Source organism: Panthera onca, chromosome C1, assembly GCF_046562875.1.
Source record: "Panthera onca isolate mPanOnc1 chromosome C1, mPanOnc1 haplotype 2, whole genome shotgun sequence".
Lineage (NCBI taxonomy): Eukaryota > Metazoa > Chordata > Mammalia > Carnivora > Felidae > Panthera > Panthera onca.
In genome coordinates, this window is record NC_138346.1 from 34,183,721 (window position 1) to 34,210,410 (window position 26,690).

Below are 26,690 nucleotides of genomic sequence, written 5' to 3' on the forward strand. Positions count from 1 at the left end.
ATAGTTTGTAAATTTTATAGCAATAAGTACATGAAAAATTAACTTTTGAAACATTCAGAAACTCTTTTGTTGGACCTTTGTTCATTAAATGTGTCAGAATGATAATGCTAATAATAGCTAACGTTTATTAAACAGTGATGCGTGCCAGGCACTGTACTGAGCACTTTATGTGTCTTACCTGATTGAGTTTTCACACAACCACCTTATGAGGTAGCTAGTGTTGTTGTCCTCACTTCGCAGATGAGGAAGTTGAAGGTTAGGGAGGTTAAATAATTTCCACAAGCCCACACAGCTATTGGAGTGTCAGAGTCAGGATTGGAATTCAGAGAGTCTGATTCCAAAGCCTCTTTTTAAGCTGCTTGGCTGTCTTGTCTCAGTACAGTTTTTCTTAGACATAAACAGCAGCTCATAAAAACATGTAATAAAATAAATCTATAAGAGATAGAAGCATAGGTTATAGTTTATAGAGTTGCCTTTAATTTTGATAGCAGTTTACCAACTCAATCATGGCAAATTTGGTTTGAGCTGGGACTGCCATCAACTAATTTATAAATTTCTGTTCCATAAGCATTTATTAACTAGTTGATAATGTTTTGATATTTTCATTGTAGGAACTAAGGGAAAACAAATTCTAAGAAATAAAGCTTAAATCTGACCTTGGTAATTTTATGGGATACACATGGAATTCTTTCTAGCCTCTTTTTTTCTTTTTTTTAACTTTTTAATTTATTTTTGAGAGACAGAGACAGCGTGAATGCGGGAGGAGCAGAGAGAGAGGGAGACACAGAATCCCGAGCAGGCTCCAGGCTCTGAGCTGTCAGCACGGAGTCTGATGTGGGGCTCAAACCCACAAGCCATGAGATCATGACCTGAGCCAAAGTCGGACACTTAACCGACTGAGCCACCCTGGCACCCCTAGCCTATTTTTAATTATATCACTTTCATTGTAATGATATACAATAAGAATATTATTATTAGGCCAGAATTTGGAAAAAGCCTTATTGTAAAAAAATGAACTGTTTTCAATACCTACTATAGGGGCTTCAAAATACACAGTTCTCAAGCATGTGCAAGTAGAATTCTCTTGTTTTATTAACTCTTCGGTAAGAGATTTAGGAATCCTTTATGAACGTGATCTTTAAACCTCTAGAATCATACCTAAAAGTGGGACAACAGAGGGAAAACATCTAAAAAATATAAATTGCCTATCATTGTTCATGTTTAAGCAGTGTCCTAGTCTTAAGTGTCAAAGTTCCAAAAAAGATCTCATCTCACATAAGTGTGTAGTTTGAAATGGGAAAAAGATCTCTAGTGGTATCTTTTCCAGATGAGAAAATGGTACTCATGGAATGCTGGAAATTTTCAAGCTGCTTTGTCTCTATTCAGTTTGACTATTAGCTCATAATTCAGTGAGGACACTTCATTAAATCACTATTTTTGAGGTACTCCAGGTAGAAAAAAGGGAGGATACAAATATTTCTGTGCACTATTTCTCGTTCTAGTGGAATGATAATCATTGAAAGAGTTGGTGAACTGTTGCAAGTGTGTATTGCTGTATCTTTTGGGAAGAAAAGTTTAAAAGAACTTAATTAATGAGCTTATTTTCTCAGTATTTTTTATCCAAACTGGAAATTCCCTAATAAAAGCTCATGTGTTCCCTCTAGCCACTTTTGTGTTCTTTCTTACATAGATGTTCTGGTGAGTTAACTTGAGTGTATAAATATATTTGCTATTTTTGCCATGTATAATAGGCCCAAGATAAAGAATGCATTTTATTCATCATCAGCTCAATTGCTGTTTTGTGGGGGAACAAACTCGTATAAATTTATTTCATTATTTCCTTATTAATTAAAAAAAAAATGGATGAATCTATGGTTATATGGAAAAGGAGGGATAGTTGGCGTGGCTTAGTATTTTTCAAAACCCACGGCCAAGTCTTTATTTCCATTTGAGTTTTTTAGGTAATACAGGTCATGTGCACATGCCCCTAAACTACCACAATACTTCAGAGAGATTATGACTTGATAGCACACCTGGACAGAAACAAGTCCTCATCATTCATGTGCCCAACTCACGGGCCCCTTTACTTGACTTTTAAAGCCAGCCAGTTGCCCTTTGTTCTAAAGCTAGCTAATCATAGTTTTATTGGGGATTTTTTGCTTGTTTTGTTTTGTTGTGAAGATTTGCTTTTTAAACAAATGGCACCTCAGAAATGCTATATCATACACAATGTATATTCTGTGTAATATTTAAAATTATACATGGTATTCTACACGACATGAAGACAACCATGTCTTGTTAACACTGGTGCTTTCTTATGACCTGGAAGTATAAAGCTGATTTCTTAATTTTGGCCAAAATAAACCTCTAGTATTTTTATTCTACTGCATAATTTTCTGCTGCTCTGACCTATTCAAATAGTAGTGAATGTTTTAGATGTTAGTGAATGTATCTATTTTATTCTCTGCTCATTTTATCTTATCATGGTCATTATTTTGTCTTTGAACACTTGGAAACTGCTCCTGTAATAGCCTACAATGGTAGCCACTTATAGTGGATCCATTCTAGGACTTTGTAGGATGAGGCTGAAGGAAAGGAATAATAACCCTTCATTTTCATTTGAAAGTAGCCTCCTCCAGTTGGTAGAATTCTCATTATTTTTCAGAATGTTACAAGGTGATATTTGTTAGAAGATGAATACCTGTGGAATATTCTATGCTTGAACCAAATTCTCTACAACTGTGCTTTTGAAAATTAAAAAAAAAAAAATCAGCAACAACCCTATTTTGTTAAACCTAGAGGGGCCAGAAGTTTGCTGATAAAATTTCTAGTTAATTCACTAACTCCTTCCTTTTTTTTTTTTTTTTTTTTTTTTTTTGTAACCTTCAGATGGTGAGGTCTACAGCTTTGGGACTCTTCCCTGGAGAAGTGAACCAGCAGAGATTTGTCCGAGTAACCCCATTCTAGAAAATGCCCTGGTCGGGCAATATGTTGTTACTGTGGCATCAGGGAGTTTCCACAATGGAGCAGTGACAGAAAGTGGCGTAGTGTACATGTGGGGGGAGAACTCTGCAGGCCAGTGTGCTGTGGCTAACCAGCAGTATGTTCCAGAACCAAATCCTGTCAGCATTTCTGATTCTGAGACCAGTTCTTTGCTAGCAGTCAGGATTTTGCAGCTGGCATGTGGTGAGGAGCACACTCTGGCATTGTCAATAAGCAGAGAGATTTGGGCATGGGGTACCGGTTGTCAGTTGGGTCTCATTACCACCACCTTCCCGGTGACAAAGCCACAAAAGGTGGAACATCTTGCCGGGCGAGTGGTGCTACAAGTTGCCTGTGGTGCGTTCCACAGCTTAGCGCTTGTACAGTGCCTCCCTTCCCAGGATCTAAAGCCAGTCCCAGAAAGATGCAACCAGTGCAGCCAACTCTTAATTACTATGACTGACAAAGAAGACCATGTGATTATATCAGATAGTCATTGTTGCCCATTAGGTGTGACGCTCTCAGAATCCCAGGTAGAAAACCAGGCCAGCACTGCCATCAGCCCCTCCACTGAAACCCTGGACAACCAGGGAGAAGTATTTGAGAATACGCTTGTAGAAAATGATGTGCCTGTTGCTACCGACGCCACGAGAGGTGATGCCATTTCCTCCCAACAAGACATCATGGGAACAACTGAAATTTCTTCTGCCAGAAATACACCATCGTACCCTGATACTCAAGCAGTAAATGAATACGTGCAAACACTGTCAGATCGTTCAGTAAGAGAGAACTCAGAGAACGGCGAAAAGCCAATGCCATCTCAGGTACCTGCTAAATTTTGTAATATAAAGGCATTTCTGGAGTTAAACCATCTGAAGTTTTGTTTGTTTCTTTGTTTTTTGGCAACTTTAAAATGCTTAAGGCTTGAGTTTGACTATAAATCTGTTTTATCATGCAATCCTAAATAAGGAAAAACCTGGATTAATTCAGAATTACTTTTTATATTCAAATTCTGCCCTTTAAGATATTGAAAGATATCATGCTGGGCTTCTTTTATAAGTAGCAAAATTTCATTTATTTTTTTCTAGTACTTCTTCTCCCATGGCTAAATATACTGAATTTTGGTGGGCTCCTGGGCACTGTTTTTGGTTTTGTTTTTTCTGGATACTTAAAATTTTTTTTTTTAACGTTTATTTATTTTTGGGACAGAGACAGAGCATGAATGGGGGAGGGTCAGAGAGAGAGAGAGAGAGAGAGGGAGGGAGACACAGAATCCGAAACAGGCTCCAGGCTCCAGGCTCCAGGCTCCAGGCTCCAGGCTCCGAGCTGTCAGCACAGAGCACAGAGCCCAACGTGGGGCTCGAAGTCACGGACCGAGAGATCATGGCCTGAGCCAAAGTCGGATGCTCAACCGACTGAGCCACCCAGGTGCCCCTCTGAATACTTTTAGTATAACTATATATTAACAAAGATTCATCTCACCTGTACTGTATTAACTCCAGATTCTGTAGAGAGAAGTCCTTTTCTTTTTTATTAGGGAAGATTACTATGTGGTAGATCCCTCAGTTGTAGGCAAACTTAAAACCTCCTGGCATTAAATATTGTTTGGATTTTTTTCAGTTTACTGGGCTTTGTTGTGGGACAGGGCATTAAAATTTTCTTCATCTTATTTAAACTACTGTCATTTTGAAAACTTATAAATGGAGGAAAGCTATTTACCAGTAGCATACAGTAACATTTTAGTCTCCCTGATTAAACCAAATTGTTTTAAAAGGATAATTTGTTTTTTACTCTTTGTGTAAGCCTTTCAGGTTTGCTTTTACCAAAACTCTAAGAAAATGAAACAAAACAGAAACCTCTAATCATAAAAGAACTGTCCTGTGGTGTTTATTCAGGTTTTTGAAACCACACATACCTCTTGATTGTTTATTCGTGTTCTTTACTCTGTCAGGATAAGAACATGGCTTAGAGGTATTTTTAGAAATAGTTTTTATTTCACAGTTTACTCATTGAATCTTGTGGATATCGATTTTTTTTTTTAATTAAGCTGTTTAGAGAAAGGTATTATTAAAATCTAAACAGAAACATTCTTAGACTTGAACATGCTTATAAAAAATTTGGACTTTGACTTTTTAGAAGTCGTTCTGCTAATTTATTAAATTTGACATTAAAAGTTAATTGTATACAGTTTATTTTATTATTATTGAAATTGCATTTTCCTTTGGATATATTTTGTTAAATATGTAAATTTTTTGTAGCCTATGCTAATTTTGGCAATGTCTGTTTATACTAAATTTAATTCAGTTTTTGTAAATAGTATCGCAATCATACAGCTAGGACAGGTTTTTTCTCCCATGGCCAGATGTAACCAAAAGACTATCTCATTTTTGTGAAATAAATCATATTTGGCATTGAAGCATATATCTCACAATTGAATTTTATTGATTGACCAGGACTCCTAAAATTATGTCTTTCATCAAAATTACTGGCTATGTATTTTTGTTTTGTTGATTTATTTATTTTATGTGTTGCTAAATATAAGTAGAGGAGCCAGTAAGAACAATAAAGTTGATTGAAGGTAGACTTTCCTTGGTCTGTTGGTAAGAACCCCCTATGATAGTCATCTAAATACCATCATTGTTTCTCTTACGATCCTTCATACACAAAGGGTAAAAATAGTGACCTTAGTTCTTCTCAGCAAGTTATCAGGGAACTGTATCACCAAGGGATTAATAGGCTTTGTATTTACCTTTTGCTTGATATGGTCTATTTGTTTATTTTGTTGACTATTTTAAAGAGTCCTTTGCTCCTCTGAATTTAGTATTTAATTCAGCAAAATGTATTGAGTACCTAAGGTACTGTGCAGGCAACAGGAATTATTTCCTTTAAGAGAATCATAAGTTGATGTTAAAAATTTTGTTTGTGTTTGGCTTTCAATTTAGGACTAATTGAGGAATGTGTATATATGCCCTTTGGGACCTTCTGACAGCGTAAGAGGGAAATTTTTCATTGTGAGCTATGCTGACAAGCCAAAAGCTTTTTTGTGTGTTTAATGACTTTCCTTTAAGTAAACAATGGTGCTTGAGTAAGTTTTAACTGGTGTTCAGAGTAAGTTTCAACTGAGCTTTTACTAAGATATTAGAAAACTTTAGTTTGACTTTCAAATACAGCTGTGAATAACACAAAGAACATTGGTCCCAAATGTTTAATTATTAACCTACCACATTTACTCTATCATAGTGAGAGCAAAAGTAATCTGTCAGCTTAGATAGGTCCTGGATCATGGAAAATAACACATCCATGAGGCAGCAGAAAGACTTGAACTGAAGAACAGAAGTTGGGGGGCAGATAGGTCAGAGGTATAGCATTTTTTTTTTTTTTGCCTGTATATGCTATATCTAAATTACTATTTATAAAACATTTTAGGAAAAGCTTTTTTTTAATGTATTTTTTTCTGTATTTCTTAGTAGCAATCTGTGTAAATTTTCTTGAAACTCATCAATAATAATATTTTTGAAATTTATTTTATGTATTGTTAACCCTATCACCCTTATATATCCAGGGCTGTCACAGTGCACCTCATATTAAAGGCTATGTTTTCCAGACCTTTCTTCCCCTCTCTGCTTCTGTGCTCAATGTTATTAAAGCAGCTGGGGCTTACGTTTGAATAGCATGGAAAACCACAACACTCAAACAAAAGGAAGTACTTTTGATAAGGAGCTGTATTTTGAGTATTCCTATCCATATAATGTGTTAGTTAAATCCAGTACCAAGAAGGGATACCTTTAAGTTGAAGATAAAGAGACCTTTGTTTTAGAGTCTTATGTTTGCAAATATGGATGGTTTTGGTTAAACTTTATACTGATTGCTGATTGTATAAGGGATTATATTTTTATATACTTTTTTGTGTGTATATTTTAGCCTCTTGTAGAAGAAGCAGTTCCTAATCTTCACAGCCCACCAACCACAAGCACCTCAGCCCTAAACAGCCTAGTAGTCTCTTGTGCATCTGCTGTTGGTGTGAGAGTGGCTGCTACATATGAAGCCGGGGCCTTGTCCCTTAAGAAAGTTATGAACTTCTATAGTACGGCCCCTTGTGAACCTGGAACTCAGGCAGGCAGTGGTTCCATAGGCCCGGAAGGTCTGAAAGATAGCAGAGAAGAACAGGTTAAGCAGGAATCAATGCAAGGAAAGAAAAGTTCAAGTCTTGTGGATATCAGAGAAGAAGAATCAGAGGGAGGCAGCCGAAGACTCTCCCTCCCTGGGTTGTTGTCCCAAGGTAAGGAAATAGTCACGTTTTGTAAACTGACTTTTGGTAAATCCAAAATGTTGCTGACATCATGTGCTATATTATAATAAATTAGTAACCTTCCAGATTGCTAAAGCTGACATATTCAAATGTCAGAATTTATTTCATTTTGGTATTTAGGTGGTTTTAAAAGAAAGTTACATATTTCTCTGCTTTAGAAGTAACTATAGAAGCTAATTTTTTGTGTGTGATGTCTGCTTCTGCTTATGAACCTTATTAGGAATCTTATTTTATTGTTCTTGAATGTAGCGATAGCCTCCTTATATCATAGTTGGGGCCTATAGTCCAGACAGATGAAGGTGCAGATGTGGCCATTGGGTAAGTAGGGATTTACTGTATTTGACCTAAAAGTGGAAATAATTTTAGGCTTCAATAAGAGAAAATTTCATTTTCGGATACAATTAGCAATAAACTTCTAATATTAAGACTGTTAAGCAGTTGGTTCTTCAGTGTTTCTCAGTTGGTTCAGGAATCTCAGTCATTTAGATTTTGGCTTCTCAAAATGTGACCTGCACCAGAAACAACAGCAGCATCTAGGAATTTGTTAGAAATGTAGGATCTCAGACTTAACTTCAAACTTGTTGAATCAGAATATGCATTATAACAAGATCCTCAGGTGACTAGTGTATACCTTAAAGTTTGAGGAGCATTGGGTTTACACCAGGAGTTGGTAAACTTTTTCTGTAAAGAGCTAAAAAGAAATACTGTATGATTTGCGGGCCACACAGTCTGCGTTATATAATTACTCAGCTTTGCCATTGTTGCTTAAAACTATCCATAAACAATACATAGATAAATGAGCAAGGCTATATATTCCAATAAAACTTTATTTACAAAGCAGACAGTGGACTCTACCAATCCTTGGTTTACACTATTTTGGGCAAAGCTCTAAAAGTTTCTAGACTATACTAAAACTTTTCTGCTCTGCCCTATTTCTTGCACTTCCACTTACTTATGGCACTGTTGTGTCAATGAGCACTTCTATTGTCCTGCCTTCTAATTCTCATTGCCCCTAGATTTTCATCTACACAAATAAAGGACATTTCTGTTTTGAAATGGGAAAAATATTTGTCAGCCTTAGTGTAGAATTTTGTAAAGCATATTCTTTAGAATGCAAGTTACCCAGGATATCACATAGACTTTCTATATAACCTAAATGTTATACAAAAAGGGATTCTGTAGCCGAATGCTTGGAAGTGGGGCTAAGTTAAATTTAAACAAGTGTTTTAATTGCAGGACTTGTCAGGGCCTTTAGCATGCTAATGTGTGTGAATCTACAGGGGGATAGAATGTAGTAGACAGCGTTTACCAAACTCATCTGACTATTAAATCTCCATAGAATTTCCTTCACAAAAACCATGTTAGTGTATTTCTTTGAAAACCAAGAGTTGGTCAAAATGGTATCTTTTTTCCCACCCATCTACTCCCTCACTTCATCTCTGATTTGTTTTCAGTTTCCCCCAGGCTCTTAAGAAAAGCTGCACGGGTAAAAACTCGGACAGTGGTTCTGACCCCTACGTACAGTGGAGAAGCAGATGCACTCCTGCCTTCTCTGAGAACGGAGGTGTGGACCTGGGGGAAAGGGAAGGAAGGACAGCTGGGGCACGGTGATGTTCTGCCTAGGTAAGTGCTGCCAGTATTTACTATTAGGAGTTGGCTTTAAGGTCTCTATATCACCATTTCCTCCAGAGGAAATCCTGTCCTTTCTAGCTCCAGGTTATTATATATTATTAATAGGGATTTAAAACAACAGCAAACCTGTCATGTTAGTCTTGAATTTATACGTAACAGTAAAGGACTTAAGTATACATGGTGTACCTTTCCATCTCTTCTTTGATGTGTATTCATCTTGGAACAGAAAGGGATGTTTGGGATAAGATTGTATTTCATTGAGGGGCACCTGAGTGCCTCTGTCAGTTAAGTATCCGACTTCTGCTCAGGTCATAATCTCATGGTTCATGAGTTCAAGCCCCACGTTGGGCTCTGCAGTGACAGCTCAGAGCCTGGAGCCTGCTTCAGAGTCTGTGTCTCCACCCTACCCCCCCCCCCCCCCCCCACCTGCAATGTCTCTCTTTCTCTCAAAAATAAATAAACATAAAAAAAAAAAGATTGTATTTCATTGGAACACTTGAATAGTTCAAATTTTTAATGTATAAAAAAGAACCAACAAATTTTTTTTTACTTGAAAGATGTTCCTCTGTTGCCACCAAAATAACTGTAATAGCAATATTAAACCATTCATGTGTTTCAAGGAAAAACTGTTGTTTTAAGAAGAACTCATGATATTAACAGATCAGATATTTATGAAGGTGTATAAATGGAATGATTATCTAAAACAGCCAATTAATGTAAATGTCTCTATTCTTAGCAGAGTGAAGGCAACTGTGGAATTAAAAAAAAAAAAAAAAAAAAAGAGTTCCCTCTATGGTTGTATTTTATTGTATCCTAAATTTTATTGTGTTTCTGCCGTAATGAATCATTTAGTAGTCTTTTGATTCTTAACATTCTGAATTATGATTGTTAATTGGTGATTGATTGACAGAGATTAAATTAAAACCATCTAAGATTACTGATACTATTCAGGAGTAAATTGAATATATATTCGGTATTTTAATTTTTTAATTGTTTTTTTATGTTTATTTTTGAGAGAGAGATAGAGCGTGAGCATGGGAGGGGCAGAGACAGAAGGAGACACAGAATCTGAAGCAGGCTCCAGGCTCTGAGCTGTCAGCACAGAGCCCGATGTGGGACTCAGACCCACAAACTGTGAGATCATGACCTGAGCTGTGATATCATGCCCTGACCTCTTAACCAACTGAGCCACTCAGGTGCCCCAGTATTTTTATTTTAATGTTTTCTTTTAAAATGTTTATTAAATTTACTCAAAAGCTTTTACTCTGTAATTTGAAAAAGGTCAAGATTCTTGCTGAGCCTTTTTACTTGAATTTGTGTGTATATTTTTTCTTTAAGGCTTCAACCACTATGTGTAAAATGTCTCGATGGGAAAGAAGTAATCTATCTGGAGGCAGGGGGTTACCATTCTCTTGCACTTACTGCGAAATCCCAGGTAGGATGCAAACTATTAAAAACTAATTTTAATTTCATGGAAGGTTAACATGACCAAACTGGACCATCATTTTTTGAGTGTGTACTGTGTGTCAGGCAACAATACTGTATCTCATTTGATCTTTGTAGTGTTTTACATTGCACTGTTTATATTATTTCCATTTTACAGATAAAGAAAGGGAGGTTCAGAGAAATTACGTAGATTGTATAAAGTCACACGGGTGATAGTAGAATTTGATTCAACACTGGTCTACCTAACAAAGAAAGTTTCCATAATGTGCTCTTCCCAAAAAATAGAATTCAAGACTTTCCAGGATATTGATGAATTTTTACTTGTTTTTTGATGAAGAAAATCTGTAAATAAAACACTATGAAAAGAAAACAAAAGGTATTTCTTTTTTAAAGTTGTGGGACCTGGGTGTGCTAGGTGGCTCAGTTGGTTAAGTGTCCAGCTGTTGATTTTGGCTCAGGTCATGATCTCACGGTTCACGGGATTGATAGCACAGAGCCTGCTTGGGATTCTCGTCCTTCTTCTCTGTCCCTCTTCTGCTTGTGCATGCATACTTTCTCTCTCTCAAAATAAATAAACTTAAAAGATATGTTTATATGTTGTTAGACTAGAAACAGATCAGTGAAACAGAAATATACCTGTGGACTAGAAATAGACCCAAGTATATATGAGAATTTAGTATAGGATAAGTGGGCATTTCCAATCATTTGACGAAGCAAGACTGAATAATCAGTAAATACTGTTGAACCATTGGCTTCTTATTTGCAGAAGAAAATTAAAGATAACTTCACATAATCTATTTCCAGGTGGATTAAAAATGTAGATGTTAAAAAATAAGACCTTACATGTGTAAGAACAAATTTAGGTGGGTTTTTTTTTCCCCCAGTAACCTCAGGAGTAGCAAAGGACGTGATCATCAAAACCAGAAATTAGAAAGTAAAGATATGTTAGCCTATGTGATAATTCAGACCGTGTAAGTAGCAAAAAACACCGCAAACAAAATTAAGATACATAACAAACTGGAAAAAAACATTTGTAACATATATGATAAAATGTTACTACCTAATACTAAAGAAAAATTGTCGAATGATATTTATATTCCATTCATAAAAGAAGAAATAGAAATGACCAGCGATGAATAAAAAGATGGTCAACCACTTAGTAAACAAATATACATTAAAACAACAGCAAAATATTTTCTTACCTGTCAGATTAGCAATGATTGTATTTAATACTGTGTGCTGGTGAGGATGTAGGAAAAAGATACAGTGCTGACAAGAACATACATTGGACCTTGCTGGAAGACAGTTTGTTAGTATGTATCAAAAATCAGAATGTGGAGATTCATGGACCCAGACTTCTTTGCTTAGGAATTTATTCTAAGGAAATAAATAAATTTACACAAATTCAAGGATTTTCAATTTTTTATATTAAAAAATTGGAAAGAAATTATGTTTACTTCATTAGGTAATTGAATAAACTACACCCACAGTAGAGTTCTATGTAGTTATCGTGACTGATGTAGCTCTATATTTACTGACATAGAAAAATATCAGTGCATAGCATTAAACACATCCATTCACTTTTTCTTTGTACTGTGACAGTCTTGTACAGTGACCATGAATTGCTTTTAAAACCAGAAGAAACAAAACCATTTTCATTAAACATAGGCACTGTAATCCAGTTTCTTTTGTCTGTAGTGGAACATAGGTACTTGTGTTTCTCCTGCAATGACTCTGCATATATGAAAAGGTGTTCTAGTTATGTCATAGTATTCCTATCTATAGAAAAAAGAATCGTTGGGGTGCCTGGGTGGCTCAGTAGGTTAAGCGTCCAACTCTTGGTTTCCCCTCAGGTCATGATTTCACGGTTTGTGAGATCGAGCCCCGAGGAGGCCTCTGCACTGACTTTGTGGAGCTTGCTTGGGATTCTTTCTCTCTCTCTCTCTCTCTCTCTCTCTCTCTCTCTCTGCCTCCCCCACTCATGCTATCTCTCCTTCTCAAAATAAATAAACTTACAAAAAAAATCATGAGTAATTTTTCTTTATAGCACTTATCCGTATTTTTTATCACTTTCTTTGTAAGAGGCAGTGTAAGACAATTCCTGGGATTATATCCTGGCTCTGCCACTTATAAATTTGTGACTTCTCTGAGCCAGTTTCTTTATCGGTAAAGAAAGTATTGTCATGAGAATTAAGCATTAGTTAATACAAAGAGAATGTTGAGAACAATACTTGGCAGGTAGTAAACACTTGAGACATGTTAGTTGTTGTTTAACCCTTGGACTTTGTCTTCTAGTGTACTGTGCTCATTATCTCTGGTCTTGTTTAAAAGGGAATTTTCTCAGTATCTCTTATTTTAAAGAAGAAAGTAATATATGTGTAACTATTGGTGTGTGTATATATACATAGATACACATGTATATGCTGTAGAGGTCCAGAATTGACATGCAAAATCAGATTTACAACTCTTACCTACTTTCTTGTGATTTTCTAATAGGTTTACTCATGGGGTAGCAATACCTTTGGTCAACTTGGGCATTGTGATTTTCCAACAACAGTTCCTCGTCTTGCAAAGGTACTTTTGAGAACTTGGTGATTTTTTTATAGCAACTTATTTCAGAATTCTAAGTTATAACACTTAATATTTCTCTATTTTGTGTTTTAAAAAATTAGGATTTTATATTTGTAATCTAAATTTGTTTTCACGTACTTCAAGTTTTTTTTTTTTTTTTTTAAAAACATGAAGCCCCTTATTTTCAGGCTAAATATTCTTTTTTTTAGATAATATGTTTATATTTCTTTTGTTCTTAGCTTCCATTGTACTTTGAATATTCATAATTTTTTGTCTTTTTAAAAATAAAAATGAAAAGTTCTTTCTTTTAAAACAAATGTTTCTGGGATTGTGATGTTGACTTTTGAGCTTTACTACCAAATAATGCTTATTACTCTCTGACTTTTCACTTAAGTTTGACTTTTATATAACGTTATGGTGGTGGTATTTTTTTGGTTTTTCTTACACACATCGTCATAGTAGTAAAACCTTTTTATAAATCTTTTCATTTTTTGTAGTCACGCTAAAAGTATGGATGATTTCTTCACTGTGTATGAATTGGTTTTAGTTTTCAGTTTATGTAATGCTGTTCAGAGATTGGTTGCTTCTATCTAGTTCCTGTGATGCAATTCTAGAGGAGTGTCTATACTAAATTCTCATCAATAGTATTGGTTCCTTTTGTTTTTTTTAATGGTATTGACTCCTTATGCAAGGTTGGTTTGTTTTTTGAAGGGTAGAGGGCGAGGAGTACACATAGTGATAGCCTAACAGAATGGAATATGGAACTCCTTATATATTTGTAGTTTGATTGTGCTATCTCCCCCATCCCAAGACATGCTCCCTCCACTGAGGGACTATAAAAAGGATGGTTCCTTCAACTTCAGGAACATGATTCACATGTAAACTACAGATAATACATATTCCAATAATTCACGTTTTCAGAGTGTCTGGTGCATCTATCACTTCATAAGACTTATTTGCTGCCTTTCCTTCTAGTGCACTTCATTTCACTGAGAGGGAAAGACTTAAATAAAACATTAGGGAACAGTTATTACTTCCTAGTTCCAATCTGAAATGTTTTCAGTATAGAATATTTCAGTGGTAAGCTATTTAATTACTGATATTTTATAACCAAAAAAAATATGGCTTATCATTGTTCCCTGTTTTTTATTTCAGAAAAGCAGAATGTGCATTTATTCTTACCAAGGCAAGTTTTGTAACATAGAATGGAGACACTCTGGAAATCAAATTTTTACTTAACACTATACAGTTAGACAAGAGAGAATAAGATCTTAGTTTTGTTACTCATTAACTGTACATATAAAAATTACATCACTGGGATTTTGGTTTTATATTTATGGGAAAGATGAGAAAGACATTCTGAAGTTGTTCTAATTTGTGAATTAAAAGTCAAGGTAGAATGAGATCTGAATTAGTTTTGATTAGAGACTAGAAAGAGGACTCTTCTGCAGAAATTTTAATCCATTCTTTACAAAGTTAACAGGAAGCCCGTTATTTGGATAGCCTGGATTTGAGGAGATGGTGTCATGCTGGAAGAAGATGGCTGTAAAGTAGTAGAGACATGCACACACACTCACACAGTCACCTAATCACCTAGGATTTGGAGCCCATCTAGACACAAAGAATCCAACGGATTAGAGGATTTTTGCTTATCAATATAGAAATCACAGCTAAAGCTGGGGCTGGAGGTTGGGGCGGTAGTTTTCATAGAACACTTTCTTCAAATGAAATCTGTGTAATCCCATACATAAACTGGATAAACATGGAGCTACTTTAGTTGAAGGATGGAGGGGGAATGGGGACAGAGTGCTGGCACCTGCATTTCCATGGTGGCTCCTGAATCACTACGTGGAATCCTAAACTTTGAAAACCATTGGTTTAAGACAGGGGTTCTCAAACTTCTACACACATTGGCATCACCTGGAGAGTGTATTAAACCAGATTGCTGAGTCTAACCCCCAGTAGTAGCTCGTTGGCCTGAGAGTTTGCATTTCTAACAGGTTGTAGGTGATCGCTGCTGCTCTGCAAAGACTGCTCGTTGAGAACCCCTGGTCTCGGGGATCCCTGTAGATGGGCTTCTAAGGGGTCCTGCCTGTTCCAACATCCTGGGGCTTGGTACAGTGAAGTCACATCTGAGAGGTAGTGAGTTCCAAGTGGGAAAACTGAATTTTAGCACTCAAGGGTTTAGTTGGTTAGAGTGGAATTTTGTCTTGTTAGATTGTTTCTTTCTGTCTTGATTTTTTTTGTACACGGTTCAATGTGAATGGACAGAGGTGTGTCGTAGCTGTCAGAATAGGGCTCTAGAAGTTTCTGTGCCTCCTGATTGTAATACAGGCTAAGAACTGTGGGGACTCCCACAAATAACTATTAAAAATTAGATCTATGGTTTTTCCTTTTTAAATTCCAGTTTTTCAGATTTTTATAAAAACAATCCAGTTCTAAATTTAAAAGCTGAGGGGGTGCCTGGGTGGCTCAGTTGGTTAAGCATCCAACCTCAGCTCAGGTCATGAACTCATGAGTTTGAGCCCCACATTAGCTCTGCATTCAAAAATAAATAAACATTTAAAAAAAATAATAAAAGCTGAACAAGGGATTGCATCTGTGCTGCAATTGATCAGGCACATCACTGGGTGAGTTTTGCCCTCTGAGGTGTGAGTGACTTTGCACCACACCTGTTTAACCTGACATTTCAGTTCTGGTAGATCTGAATTTCTCTTTAATTCCTTCTCTTATCAGATAATTTCTTGCTGTTGTTACAGGTGAACAGTGAAAATGGAGTCTGGAGTGTAGCTGCAGGCCAGGATTATTCCCTGTTTTTAGTGGACACAGAAGACTTCCAACCTGGGTTATATTATAGTGGCCGACAGGACCCTACAGAAGTTGACAACCTTCCAGAGAATCACAGTGGTACTAAGACTCCAGTACTTCTCTCCTGTAGTAAGGTGAACAGGAATTGGATCCTAAGGCCCACATTCTGTAACACACGGGCAGTTTTGTTTTTGTTATTATTTGTATGTATGCCTATTATTAAGTATCTCACTACTATATTTAAAATTGCAAACCCTTCCCATCCCCCTTTACTCCTTATCTCCTTTTTCTGACTTCTCTCCACAGTGCCTATCACCATTGAATAACCTATATAATTTACTTTTTTTGTTTATTTTCTGTCCTCAACTGTAAGACTCCTAAGAGGAGAGATTTTAAGCTCTCTCACTTACTGCTGTATTCTCAACAGCAAGTCCTTTATAAGTGTTTGTTGAATTAACACTCTTGTAGGAATATAAAGTATATTTCATAATAAAATTTCTTGACTGCATTCATGGAGCTCTCAGAGGTAAATTAGAATAGAATTGGAGAGATAAGTTTTTTTTTTTTAAGTTTATTTTTGTTTATTTTGAGAGAGAGAGAGAGAGGAGAGAGAGTGGCAGAGAGAGAGGGAGACAGAATCCCAAGCAGGCTCCACATTGCCAGTGCAGAGCTCAATGCAGGGCTCAAATCCTTGAACCGTAGGATCATGACCTGAGCCAAAATCCAGAGCTGGTTGCTTGGGGTGCCTGGGTGGCTCAGTCGGTAGAGCATCCCGATTCTTGGTTTCGACTCAGGTCATGATCTCGCGCTTCGTGAGATCAAGTCCTGCGTCAGGCTCTGTGCTGACAGTGTGAAGCCTGCTTGGGATTCTCTCTCCCTGTCTCTCTGCCTCTTCCCCGTGTTCGTTCTCTCTCTCTCTCTCTGAGCTCTCTCAAAATAAACAAACTTAAAAAAGAGTTGGATGTTTAACCGACTGGGCTACCTAGGCGCCCCAAGAGATGAGTGTTTAATTGTAAACGGGAAGTAAAAATTGCATAGGCCCATGGTGGGCTCATGGCAGACCCAACGACTACCAGCAGTGCTCTGTTTCCCATTCCTTCCCTCTCTGTTAACTTTTCATTTATTTACTGCTGTTTACTCCCTTCTTTTTCGTTTGGATTTCTCTGCTTTCCTACTTCCTATCCCTTTTTCATAAACAAACCACTGGCATGTTTCTGGTTTTCTTTTTCCTCATTAAAGTAACTCACATCCTCCAAGTGATAATGCTGTAAGGGAATTAACCCTCAAAGCTAGTACATTCTGGGTTTCTTATTCTTACTGAATAATATATCCTACGGATTGTTTTTTTTATCTTTCATGTTTGTTTTTTTGGCTAAATGTATAAGCTCTGATTGTATAGGGACAACATCTTTCTTGCTAAAGGCAACACTGGCCAAGATTTGGCTCCTGACCTATATATAACCTCTTATTTGAGACATACTAATTGACTCTTTGTAGTTGTTGGCCCTGGCTCCACATTCCCCATGAAAAATTTCAGTCTGGATAAATGATGAAATAGGCTGATAAGACGAACAAGGCTCTAACGTGTATTTTTAGTTACCATGGGGCATTAAGTAGCTTATTGGGTCTGCAGCTTGGTGTTCTGGTTTGTAGGGATCTGTGTATGCATTCATTATTTTTGTTTAGTGGTGTAATAGATAAATGACAAAAAGTCCCTTTTAAAGAAAATCCCATTATGTTGTACTTTTAAGATACAAGATAACTTTTAGACCCTTAATATTTTGGTATATAGCATAGAGATATTTTCTGCTTTCGTTTAACCTATTTCATAAAAAAAAGAAGGTCCCTGAGACATGTATCTCTGACATTTGGATCTTTGTATATTTAGGGTGTCTGTGGTTCTAAACACGTGTAATGTGAAATAAAAGATATTGTGGCAATAAATAAAAGCATAGATATATATAGTTGTGTATAGATCCAGATACACATATATAACAGTGTTGTACTGGTTAACCAGCTGTAAAACAAAACAAAACAAAAAAATTAGCCGTGATTTGTAGTGTTTGCCAATTTGTTTTTGGTAATTTTACTGTTGCTAATTTCAAGCTACTAGTAGTTTAATAACTAACTTGCAAAATTCCTGAATATTTCCCATTTGGCTCTTGCTAGCTGATATTAGCCAGTGTTAGCACCCAAATTGCTGCTAGTAAATTATATTTTACCTTTAATCTTTTTATTCTCTGTTTCAGCTCGGATATATAAGCAGAGTGACAGCAGGAAAAGATAGCTATCTAGCTTTGGTGGACAAAAATGTTATGGGATATATTGCCAGTCTCCATGAGTTGGCTACTACAGAAAGATGGTTCTATTCAAAACTAAGTGACATCAAATCTCACATCCTCAGGCCTCTTCTTAGTTTAGGTAAGTAGAATCTCCCCTGAACTCCCTCAGTTATCAGGACTCTTACCTGTTCTTCCTGTGTCAGAAGTAAAAAAACTTCTTGAGTCATGGTTTATTCCTTTCTTTCCATTCTCTTATTTTTTTTAAGTTTATTTATTTATTTTGAGAGAGAGAGAGAGAGAGAGAGAGAGAGAGAGAGAGAATATCCCAAGCAGGCTCCGCGCTGTTAGTGCAGAGCCTGACGTGGGACTTGTTCCCATGAACTGTGAGATCATGACCTGAGCCAAAACCAAGAGTTAGACGCTCAACCAACTGAGCCACCCCAGGCACCCTGTCCATTCTCTTATTTTTGTACACAGGCAGTCAACAACTTACAAACTGTTTGCACTTTGTTAGTAGCCCAGCTGCCCCTAAGTATTCTACCACTCCCACAGCTCTTTGTCCTTGTGGAAGTAAGATGTGGCACTTTCAGGATATTCATGGCAGAGAAGCAGAAACAGCTTTGGGAAAGTTGATCCTAGGAACTAGACTTCTAAACAACATTTCTAGCCCCACGAGTCCTAAGATGGCTTACATTATACTACCTGATTTTTTCTTTTTTTTTTTTTTGTTCTAGTTCTTAGAATTATACCAAGTAGAGATGCATTTAGATTTACAAGTAGTGTCTTAAAATGTGGATAAGAGTGTTCAGGGTCTTATCCCACATTACTACGAATTGGCTAAATCTGACTTCTTTTCTTAGTTGTCGTCAACAAGGAGGGATTGGAGATGAAGAGATAATACAGAGGAAATGGATTACAGTAGTTCTAGAGGGGGGGCTACTGTCCATGTACACTAGATCCCAGGAGTTTCTAGGAGGTTAGAGAGGAATACAAAATGGAGGTGGGGGGAGTGGCCATTGAAGATCAAATTTCATTAATTCAAAAATTTTTATAAGTTTGGCCCTGCACATAGAAAATAGAGAGGAACTTTTCTTTATCTTTCCTGCACTCCTTGACCCTCTCTGAGGATCTAGAATTCAGGTCAATACTGTGATACTTAAATTCTGCCTTATTAGCACATCAGATTTTCCACATTAGGTTGACATTGGTTTGTGTGGGTCAGCCCATTTTATAATAGGAAAACCACTATTTTTTCAAATAACCAATTTCAATAACTTTCAGAATGCCCCCTTTTGTAAATTAGGGACTGTCTGCATTTGTTTTGTTTTATTTTGGTTTTGGTTTATTTTATTTTATTATTTTTTTGAGTTTATTAATTTTTTAGTAATCTCTATACCCAGTGTGGGGCTCAAACTCACGACTCAGATAGTCACATGCTCTTCCAACTGAGCCAGCCAGGTGCCCCAGTTTATTTTAGTTTTTGATATGTTTTGCCTTTTTAAGTGTTGTAGAGTGCTTGTTCTATAAATTCTTCTCCAGTGGGTGGGCCTAATATCCCAGGAGTTTGGCAGGGGAAAAGCAGCAGTCTAAGCTGGAAGCTTCCTGAATTGCTCTAAAAGAAAAGTGAAATCATCCTTGTCCTTGTCCTGATTCCTGATTTCTGTATTGTTTTTCCCTTGTCTGCTCATCAGCCTCAGTGCTTAGAGAGATGTCCTGGAAACAGAAACTTTGGACTGGGAAAAAGCAAATAATCTCCTGGTGCCCTGTATAAAGTTCAGAGCATTCTGGTCAGTCTGATTGGGGGATTGACCTCTCTGCACTGAAGTGTTGGGCTTGTCCAAGGAGCAATAGAGCAGAAGTCAGTACAAAAAGTTGAAAATATTAACCAAGATATAACTACAAAAGTGAGTTTGATTCCTAGCTGTTACTTTCCAGTTGTGTGAAATTGGATAATTCATTTCCCCTTTCTTGGCTTCAGATTACTTCTCTTAGAATCAGAGGAGAGTTGGATTTGCTCAGTGGTTCTCAAATTTGGCTGGTCTTCACAATACCCTGGACAGCTTTTCTTCTGAATATATCCATCCTGGGATCTTAACCTTGGCCTACTGAGTCAGAATCTATAGAATCCCTGTGAATATATTTTTAACAAGTATCTCAAATGACTGGATTCTATGATCTCTGAAGTTGCTTTCTTTACCACTGATTATTTGAGTTCCACAGTTGAGAGTACGTCTCAACATATTAAGTATTTTTAGAAAAGGAGGATTCATAATCTTGATCATAAGAAAGTATTCAGGTAATGAGTCTTCAGGTTATGTCATCATCATCATATTGTTACAGACAATTTGGGCACTGCAAGTACAGTCCAGCTGTTGCAGGAGGTGGCGAGCCGGTTCAGCAAGCTGTGTTACCTAATTGGTCAGCATGGAGCCTCACTGAGCAGCTTCCTTCATGGGATAAAGGAAGCCAGGAGTTTGGTCATTCTGAAGCATGCAAGTCTCTTCTTGGATAGTTATACAGAGCAAGTATCCAGTCCCGTGTCATGTTCAATCTCTGCAGGGTTATTCTGCCAAGGAGAACAGCTCCTTAATCAGAAGAGACTAGATTAGGGACAGTGATATAAGGTAATAGAAATTGCAAAGCAGTATTTTAATCTTAAGCCAACTATAGTTCTGCATTGCTAAAATTTTAGTTTTCTTTAAGGGGAAAGAGTCTTAAAAATAATTATATTTCCTTCTATAGTTTAGCAAAATGATTGATAATCTACTTAATTTACATAAAATATACTATAATAAATATGGTTCTTTAGAGAACAGTGTTGCTTACTTAAGTAAATTATGCTAAAATTAGAAGAAATAAGTAACTGAACAATTATTTTAAGACCAACTGCTAATGGTAAATAATGACTTGTTCCAATGTCTTTTTTATTGTTGTGTAAATGGAGGATTTAAAGACCATACTGTCTTCAAAATAAAGATATTTCCTTAATAAAATCTAGGATAGTTATCCAAAGTTCTTTTCATGTTTTTCAAGTAAAATATACCAAATGTATTTGAAAATTTAAATATTTCTCACTTTTTCTTAATTTGTATATTGACATTGTGACGTGAGGCATAATTTGTTATTTTAATGTGTATTAAAATAACATTAATGCTTTGATCTGAAGTGCAAATTTTATTCTTTATTAATACCTCATCCATCTAGCAAATATCGACTGAGTACAAACTAAGTACCAGGCACTGTGTAGAGCTCTGAGATCATGCAGCCACAGTGCAGAGCCGGTGAAAAGGAGTTCATGTTCTATTGAAGTTATTTTTAATATAAGTAATGTTTGTTTATTATTGAAAACTGTATAAATAAAGATAGTCAAAAAGATATTTAAAGTTGCCCGTAATCTGATCACCAGAAATAGCCATTCTTAATAATCTTAGTATATTTCCTTTTGCATTTATGCATGTATATACAGATAGATCAGATGCATGTGATTTTAATTCTAAATGAAATTGAATGTATTTGAAGCTATTGTCTGAGAGGAAATACCCGAGTTGAAGCCTTTTAACTCATTGTCTATCAGACATGAAAAATACATAATTTGATACCAATTTACTTTTTTAAACAAGATTTTGTTTGTGTGAAGCTTTCAGCTTTTACTAGTATAGTTCTTTTTTATCTTATTTATCTCATAATCTTTTTTACTTCTTTTGTTCTCTGATACTTCAGGACCTATAATTAGAAATGCTTTTTTTTTTTTTATACCTTGGACTATTTTTTTTTTAACACAATTTATTCATATTGATGGGACAAGTAAAAAAATCCTGATTTGTTTATGAATTTTGAAAATAATTTTTAATTGTGGTAAAATACATGTAACATCAAATTTACCGTCAGGACCATTTTATTTATTTTTGTTTTATTTTTAATGTTTATTTTTGAGAGCAAGAGAGAGAGTGAGTGCGGGAAAGGGGCAGAGAGAGAGGGAGACAGAGGATCGGAAGCAGGCTCTGTGCTCAGAGCAGAGAGCCCGATGTGGAGTTTGAACTCACAAACCTGAGCTGAAGTAAGATGCTTAACCAACTGAGCCACCCAGGTGCCCTAGTAGTACCTTTTTAAGTGTATAGTACCATGGGCTTTTTTTTTTTCCCGTAGGCTCCATGCCCAATGTGGGACTTGAGCTCACAACCCTGAGATCAAGACCTGAGATCAAGGGTTGGATGCTCCACCAACTGAGCCACGCAGGCACCCACTTTGGGCTGTTTTAAATAGGAATTTACCCTCTTTCTGAAAGTCAATTGATTCCATTTTGCCATCCTGGGAGTATGGTAGAAGTATACACAACTCAAAACAATATATCAGGACATTCTCTAGCAATTGATCAAAACTTCTAACCGACATTTTCTAAGTTTCACTCGAGCTCTTTGAACATATTTTTGTCTTCTCTATTATTTCTGAAGACTTAATTTTCACTAAAATCCAACAGTTTAAATCGTATTTTCTCAAGTTTGTTAAGTTACCAGAGTAAAATCTACCAAGCAAATTCTAGGATCTTCTGCATAATTTTAGGTGTATTTTAAATTTATAATTTATAGTAATATCTTTACTAAAATGGCTTTTCCCTCCTGCCTGAGTATTGTGATTATCACATAACCTGCCCTTCTTTTCAGTCCTTTACAGTTCATGAATGTTGACATCACAAAACTACTGAAACTTATTGGTGAGATACCAAAAAGTATCTGCTCCAGTTGCTTGTTTGAAAATTCTGAAGAACAAATTTACATTTTAATGCTAACATATGTGTGTTTTCTCTTTTGCTCAAGGTATTGCACATCTATTACAAATTTCCTGGTTATGGGAGGATTCCAGCTTCTTGCTAAGCCTGCCATGTAAGCAAACACTTATCTTCCCATTATTATTCTAACAACCAAAGATCATATTTTATTGTGTTCTGTGTTTTTGAGTGCCTGGGAAAAGCTTTGACTTCGTCATTTTACCAAATGAATCAAAATGTAGACTTTCACTGACTCTTAAAAGGACTGGTATTATTAGCTCCTGATTATCATTGGAAGTAGTGTAGTACTGAAAAAACTACAAGGTCTGGGTCCTTCTTTAGTGCTACCACTTATTATCCCTGAGATGTTAGACAACTCTCTTCACCAAATTGAGCATAATTTTTTTCATCTGAAAGAAGGGAATGTTTTTGCCCTGGCAAGGAACAAATAACGTATGTGATGGTGTAGAGAAAAACACAAAGTGTTGCACAGATAGAAAAATTCTGCATTTAGTTTCTGGATAATAAATATAAAAGCACCTTACATGAATCTAATCATTCTGAACTATGTAGATTCTCAACAAGTGTTGACCTACAGACAAAAGCAAGTTTAAAAAATTCAGATGTATTTTAATAATAAACACATCAAATATGTACTCACAACCCAGATTTCATAGACGTTAATGTTTTGCCATGTTTGCTTTTGATTTTATATCCTAATAGAGTAATAACATCCCAAGATCATTTCTGATCTTAAAGAGGATAGTTTTAGCATTTCTTCATTAAAGATGATTGCCTTAGGTTTTTTGGTAAATATCATTTATAGGGTTAAAAGATTCCCTTCTTTAAGAAAAAAAAAAAAATGGCTCCCTCTATTCCTGAAAGTTGAAGAGCAATTGATTTTTTTAACGGTAAATATCCTTGAGTTCTCAAGATAAATTCAGTGGCCTGTTTGTATTAGTTTTTCAGTACGTTACTGACATTTGCTAATATTTAAAATTTTTGCAACTATGTGAATGTGAGGTTTTTCTTCTCTTCTGAACTTGCTCGGTTTGGGTAAGAAGGTTGCACTAGCAATTACAAAATGAGTGTGGGAACTTTATTTTCTGGAATAGTTTGCATGAGATAGGGAATATCTGTACTTTGAGATTTTGTGGAATTCATCTATGAAAAGATAGGGCTTTCATGGGGGCATTTTTTTTTTTTTTTTTGATGTTTATTTATTTTTGAGAGAGAGAAAGAGGGAGACATAGACTCCGAAGCAGGCTCCAGGCTCTGAGCTGTCAGCACAGAGCCTGATGCGGGGCTTGAACACACGAACCGTGAGATCATGACCAGAGCCGAAGTCGGATGCTTAACCAACTGAGCCACCCAGGCGCCCCTTTGGGGGCATTTCTGTAGGGGATTTTTAAACTACCAGTTTAATTTCTTTCATAATTAGATCTGTTCAGGTGTTTATTTCTTCTTGTGGCTTTAATTATTTGTACTTTTCTGGAAAATTGTTCACTGCATCCAAGTTTTCAAATTTATTGGCGTAATATTTCTTAAGATTATTTTCACCTCCATAATAAATGTAGTTGTTTTTCATTCCTCTTATTTGAGCCTTTTATCTTTTTATCTTAGTTGATTTTGTCAATAGTTTACCTTTTTTAAATCTTCTTTCCAAAGATTAAGCTTTAGTTTTTCCATTCTTTTTCATTAATTTTTGCCTCTTATTTCCTTCTTCTTTCTTTGTGTTCTCCTGTTAATATCTCCCAACTTTGAGTTTAGCATTTAGTTCATTAATTTTCCAATCCTTTAATTTTTCTGATGTACTCATCCAAGGCCATAAATTTCCCTCCAAGTGTTGCTTTGGCTGTATCTTAAAGTTTTGTTTTTATAGTCATTAAATTATAAATGTATTTCTAATTTCTGTCGTGATTTTTTCTTTGATTTGTGTCATGTGCTCATTGATTTCTTTGACTTATGTCATGTGCTCATTCATTTCCAAAATAAGGATTTGGCCTTCATTTTTTTAATGACAAGTTAGAGAGTGTTATATTTTAACCTTATGTAGTAACTTTTAAATCTGTGATCTTGCTATTTTGTTTTATATTAATATAATGACACCAATTTCTATTCTATTTTAACCTGCCTATATTGTATTGTAGTTTTTTTGTGTGTGTTTCTTATAAATAGTAAATTGATGGACTTACTGCTTTGTTGTTTTTTTTTTTTAATCTGAGAGCTTCTGGCTTTTAACTGACAAGTTTACATTTGTTACAATTTCCAATTTTACATTTATAATCTGTACATTATAATGACTAAAAGCTTTTTTAACCTTTAGTGTTGGTGAAATGGTGAATCTTGGCCAAAAAAGTAGGGGAAAATAACTGCAGTCAAACCAATAATTAAATGAAGAAAAAAAAAGGAATGGTTATTTTTGCAAATAGTAATGCTTGAGGAAAAGCGATTTTAGTTAATGCAAAAATAGGTGACTTGTGGTGGTTTAAAAATGGGGTTTTCTTGCCTACTTGAGGGACTCTGGTAGTTGCTGACCCTGGTGCCTTATTTTGCCTTATTTTATTTTTTATTAACCTTCCTCTACTATTTCAGAATTCAGTTCACAGTACTCAGGAGTTGACCTGACTCATTGTCAGAGCAGCTAAAGCAGATGATGTAAATGAAAGCCTCTTGCCAGAGCCTAGACAGGTGGAAAGCAATTGATGAACAATGGGTGACTTTAAGCTGTGGAAGCAAATATGAAGTCTGAATTTGGGCAGCATTTCCCAAACTGTGGTTCATGAACCCCAGGGTTTTACATATTTAAAGGCAATAATAACATCTTTTTACAACTTCTACTTACAAAGTCAGTATTTTAAATTATTTTAAAGGATTTCTTTAAAAAAAGAACTTCTAGAGCATAGCTGGTGAGCCTACATGGCAGTTAGTGGGTCTTGGATATTGATACTCAGACTCCCATCATTAAGCTGGTTTATCATCTAGCTACTTAATTCATGCTAGTCTGATGGTTTGATCATCATGTAGGTTTAAAAAAAATTATTTTAAACATTCCTAAGTGTATAGTTCTGTGGCACCAAGAACATTCGTGTTGTATAAACAATTACCACACTATACACAAAACTTTTAAAAACCACCCCAGCAAAAACACTGTCTGTATCCATTAAGCAACAACTTCTCCCCTGCCCCCCAGCTCCTGGTAACCTCTATTTTACTTCTTGTCTTTATGAGTTTGCCTATCCTAGGTAGGATGTCCTAGGTAGGATATTGATGTAAGTGAAATCATGTAGTATTTGTCTTCCTGTGTCTGGTTTATTTCCTTAAGCATAATGTTTTCAAGGTCTATGTTGTAGCATATACCAAAATTCATTACATTGCATGGCTGAATGATATTCCATTATATACATATACCACATTTTGTTTATCCATTCATCTGTTGATGGACACTTGGATTGTTTCTGCCTTTACTGTATTTATTTTTTGAGTAACAGTTACAAACCTAGCCTTGTAAAGGAAAAGCAGTATTGCCATTATTAGATTAAAACTCCCAAGAGAGGATAAGCTAAACAGTCTCTGGTTTCCTGAGAGCATACCTAGGCTCTTTTGGGGAAGGTCTATAGGCAGGTGCATGAGTGAGTGATGAAGAGTACATGAGTGAGTGCTGACAAGTAATAGGACTTAAAAGAGTTGGAACATCTCTGGTCTAGTACTGTGCATCCAGAAGAAATGTGGTCATAGTGAGTATGTGTTCAACATGTACTGCTTCCATCTCTCAGGAGCACGTTAAAGCAGAACACTTCTGTGGGGTTAAATGAGTGTCCTCAGCTGATCTCAGCAGCAGAACATGGAGGAGGAAGTAGGAACATCCACACAAGCCAAATGTAAATAAAAATCT

At 36.0% G+C, this 26,690-nt stretch overlaps 1 protein-coding gene across 7 annotated transcripts in view; it reads left to right on the forward strand.

The window, feature by feature from the left end:
• ALS2 (alsin Rho guanine nucleotide exchange factor ALS2) overlaps positions 1-26,690 on the forward strand; it is a 71,574-nt gene that overhangs the window by 15,517 nt on the left and 29,367 nt on the right. For 3 of the 7 annotated variants that reach the window (XM_060622962.3, XM_060622960.3, XM_078451007.2), the window contains 10 exons: positions 2,890-3,806; positions 6,904-7,261; positions 8,746-8,914; positions 10,262-10,358; positions 12,866-12,943; positions 15,700-15,882; positions 17,998-18,169; positions 20,371-20,551; positions 22,845-22,910; positions 26,572-26,676. In XM_060622962.3, the coding sequence (XP_060478945.2) occupies positions 2,890-3,806; positions 6,904-7,261; positions 8,746-8,914; positions 10,262-10,358; positions 12,866-12,943; positions 15,700-15,882; positions 17,998-18,169; positions 20,371-20,551; positions 22,845-22,910; positions 26,572-26,676 (2,326 nt within the window). Of the gene's footprint in view, positions 1-2,889; positions 3,807-6,903; positions 7,262-8,745; positions 8,915-10,261; positions 10,359-12,865; positions 12,944-15,699; positions 15,883-17,997; positions 18,170-20,370; positions 20,655-22,844; positions 22,911-26,571; positions 26,677-26,690 lie in introns of those variants that run through there. The other 4 variants (XM_060622964.3, XM_060622963.3, XM_078451008.2 and 1 more) reach the window with 3 other exon arrangements.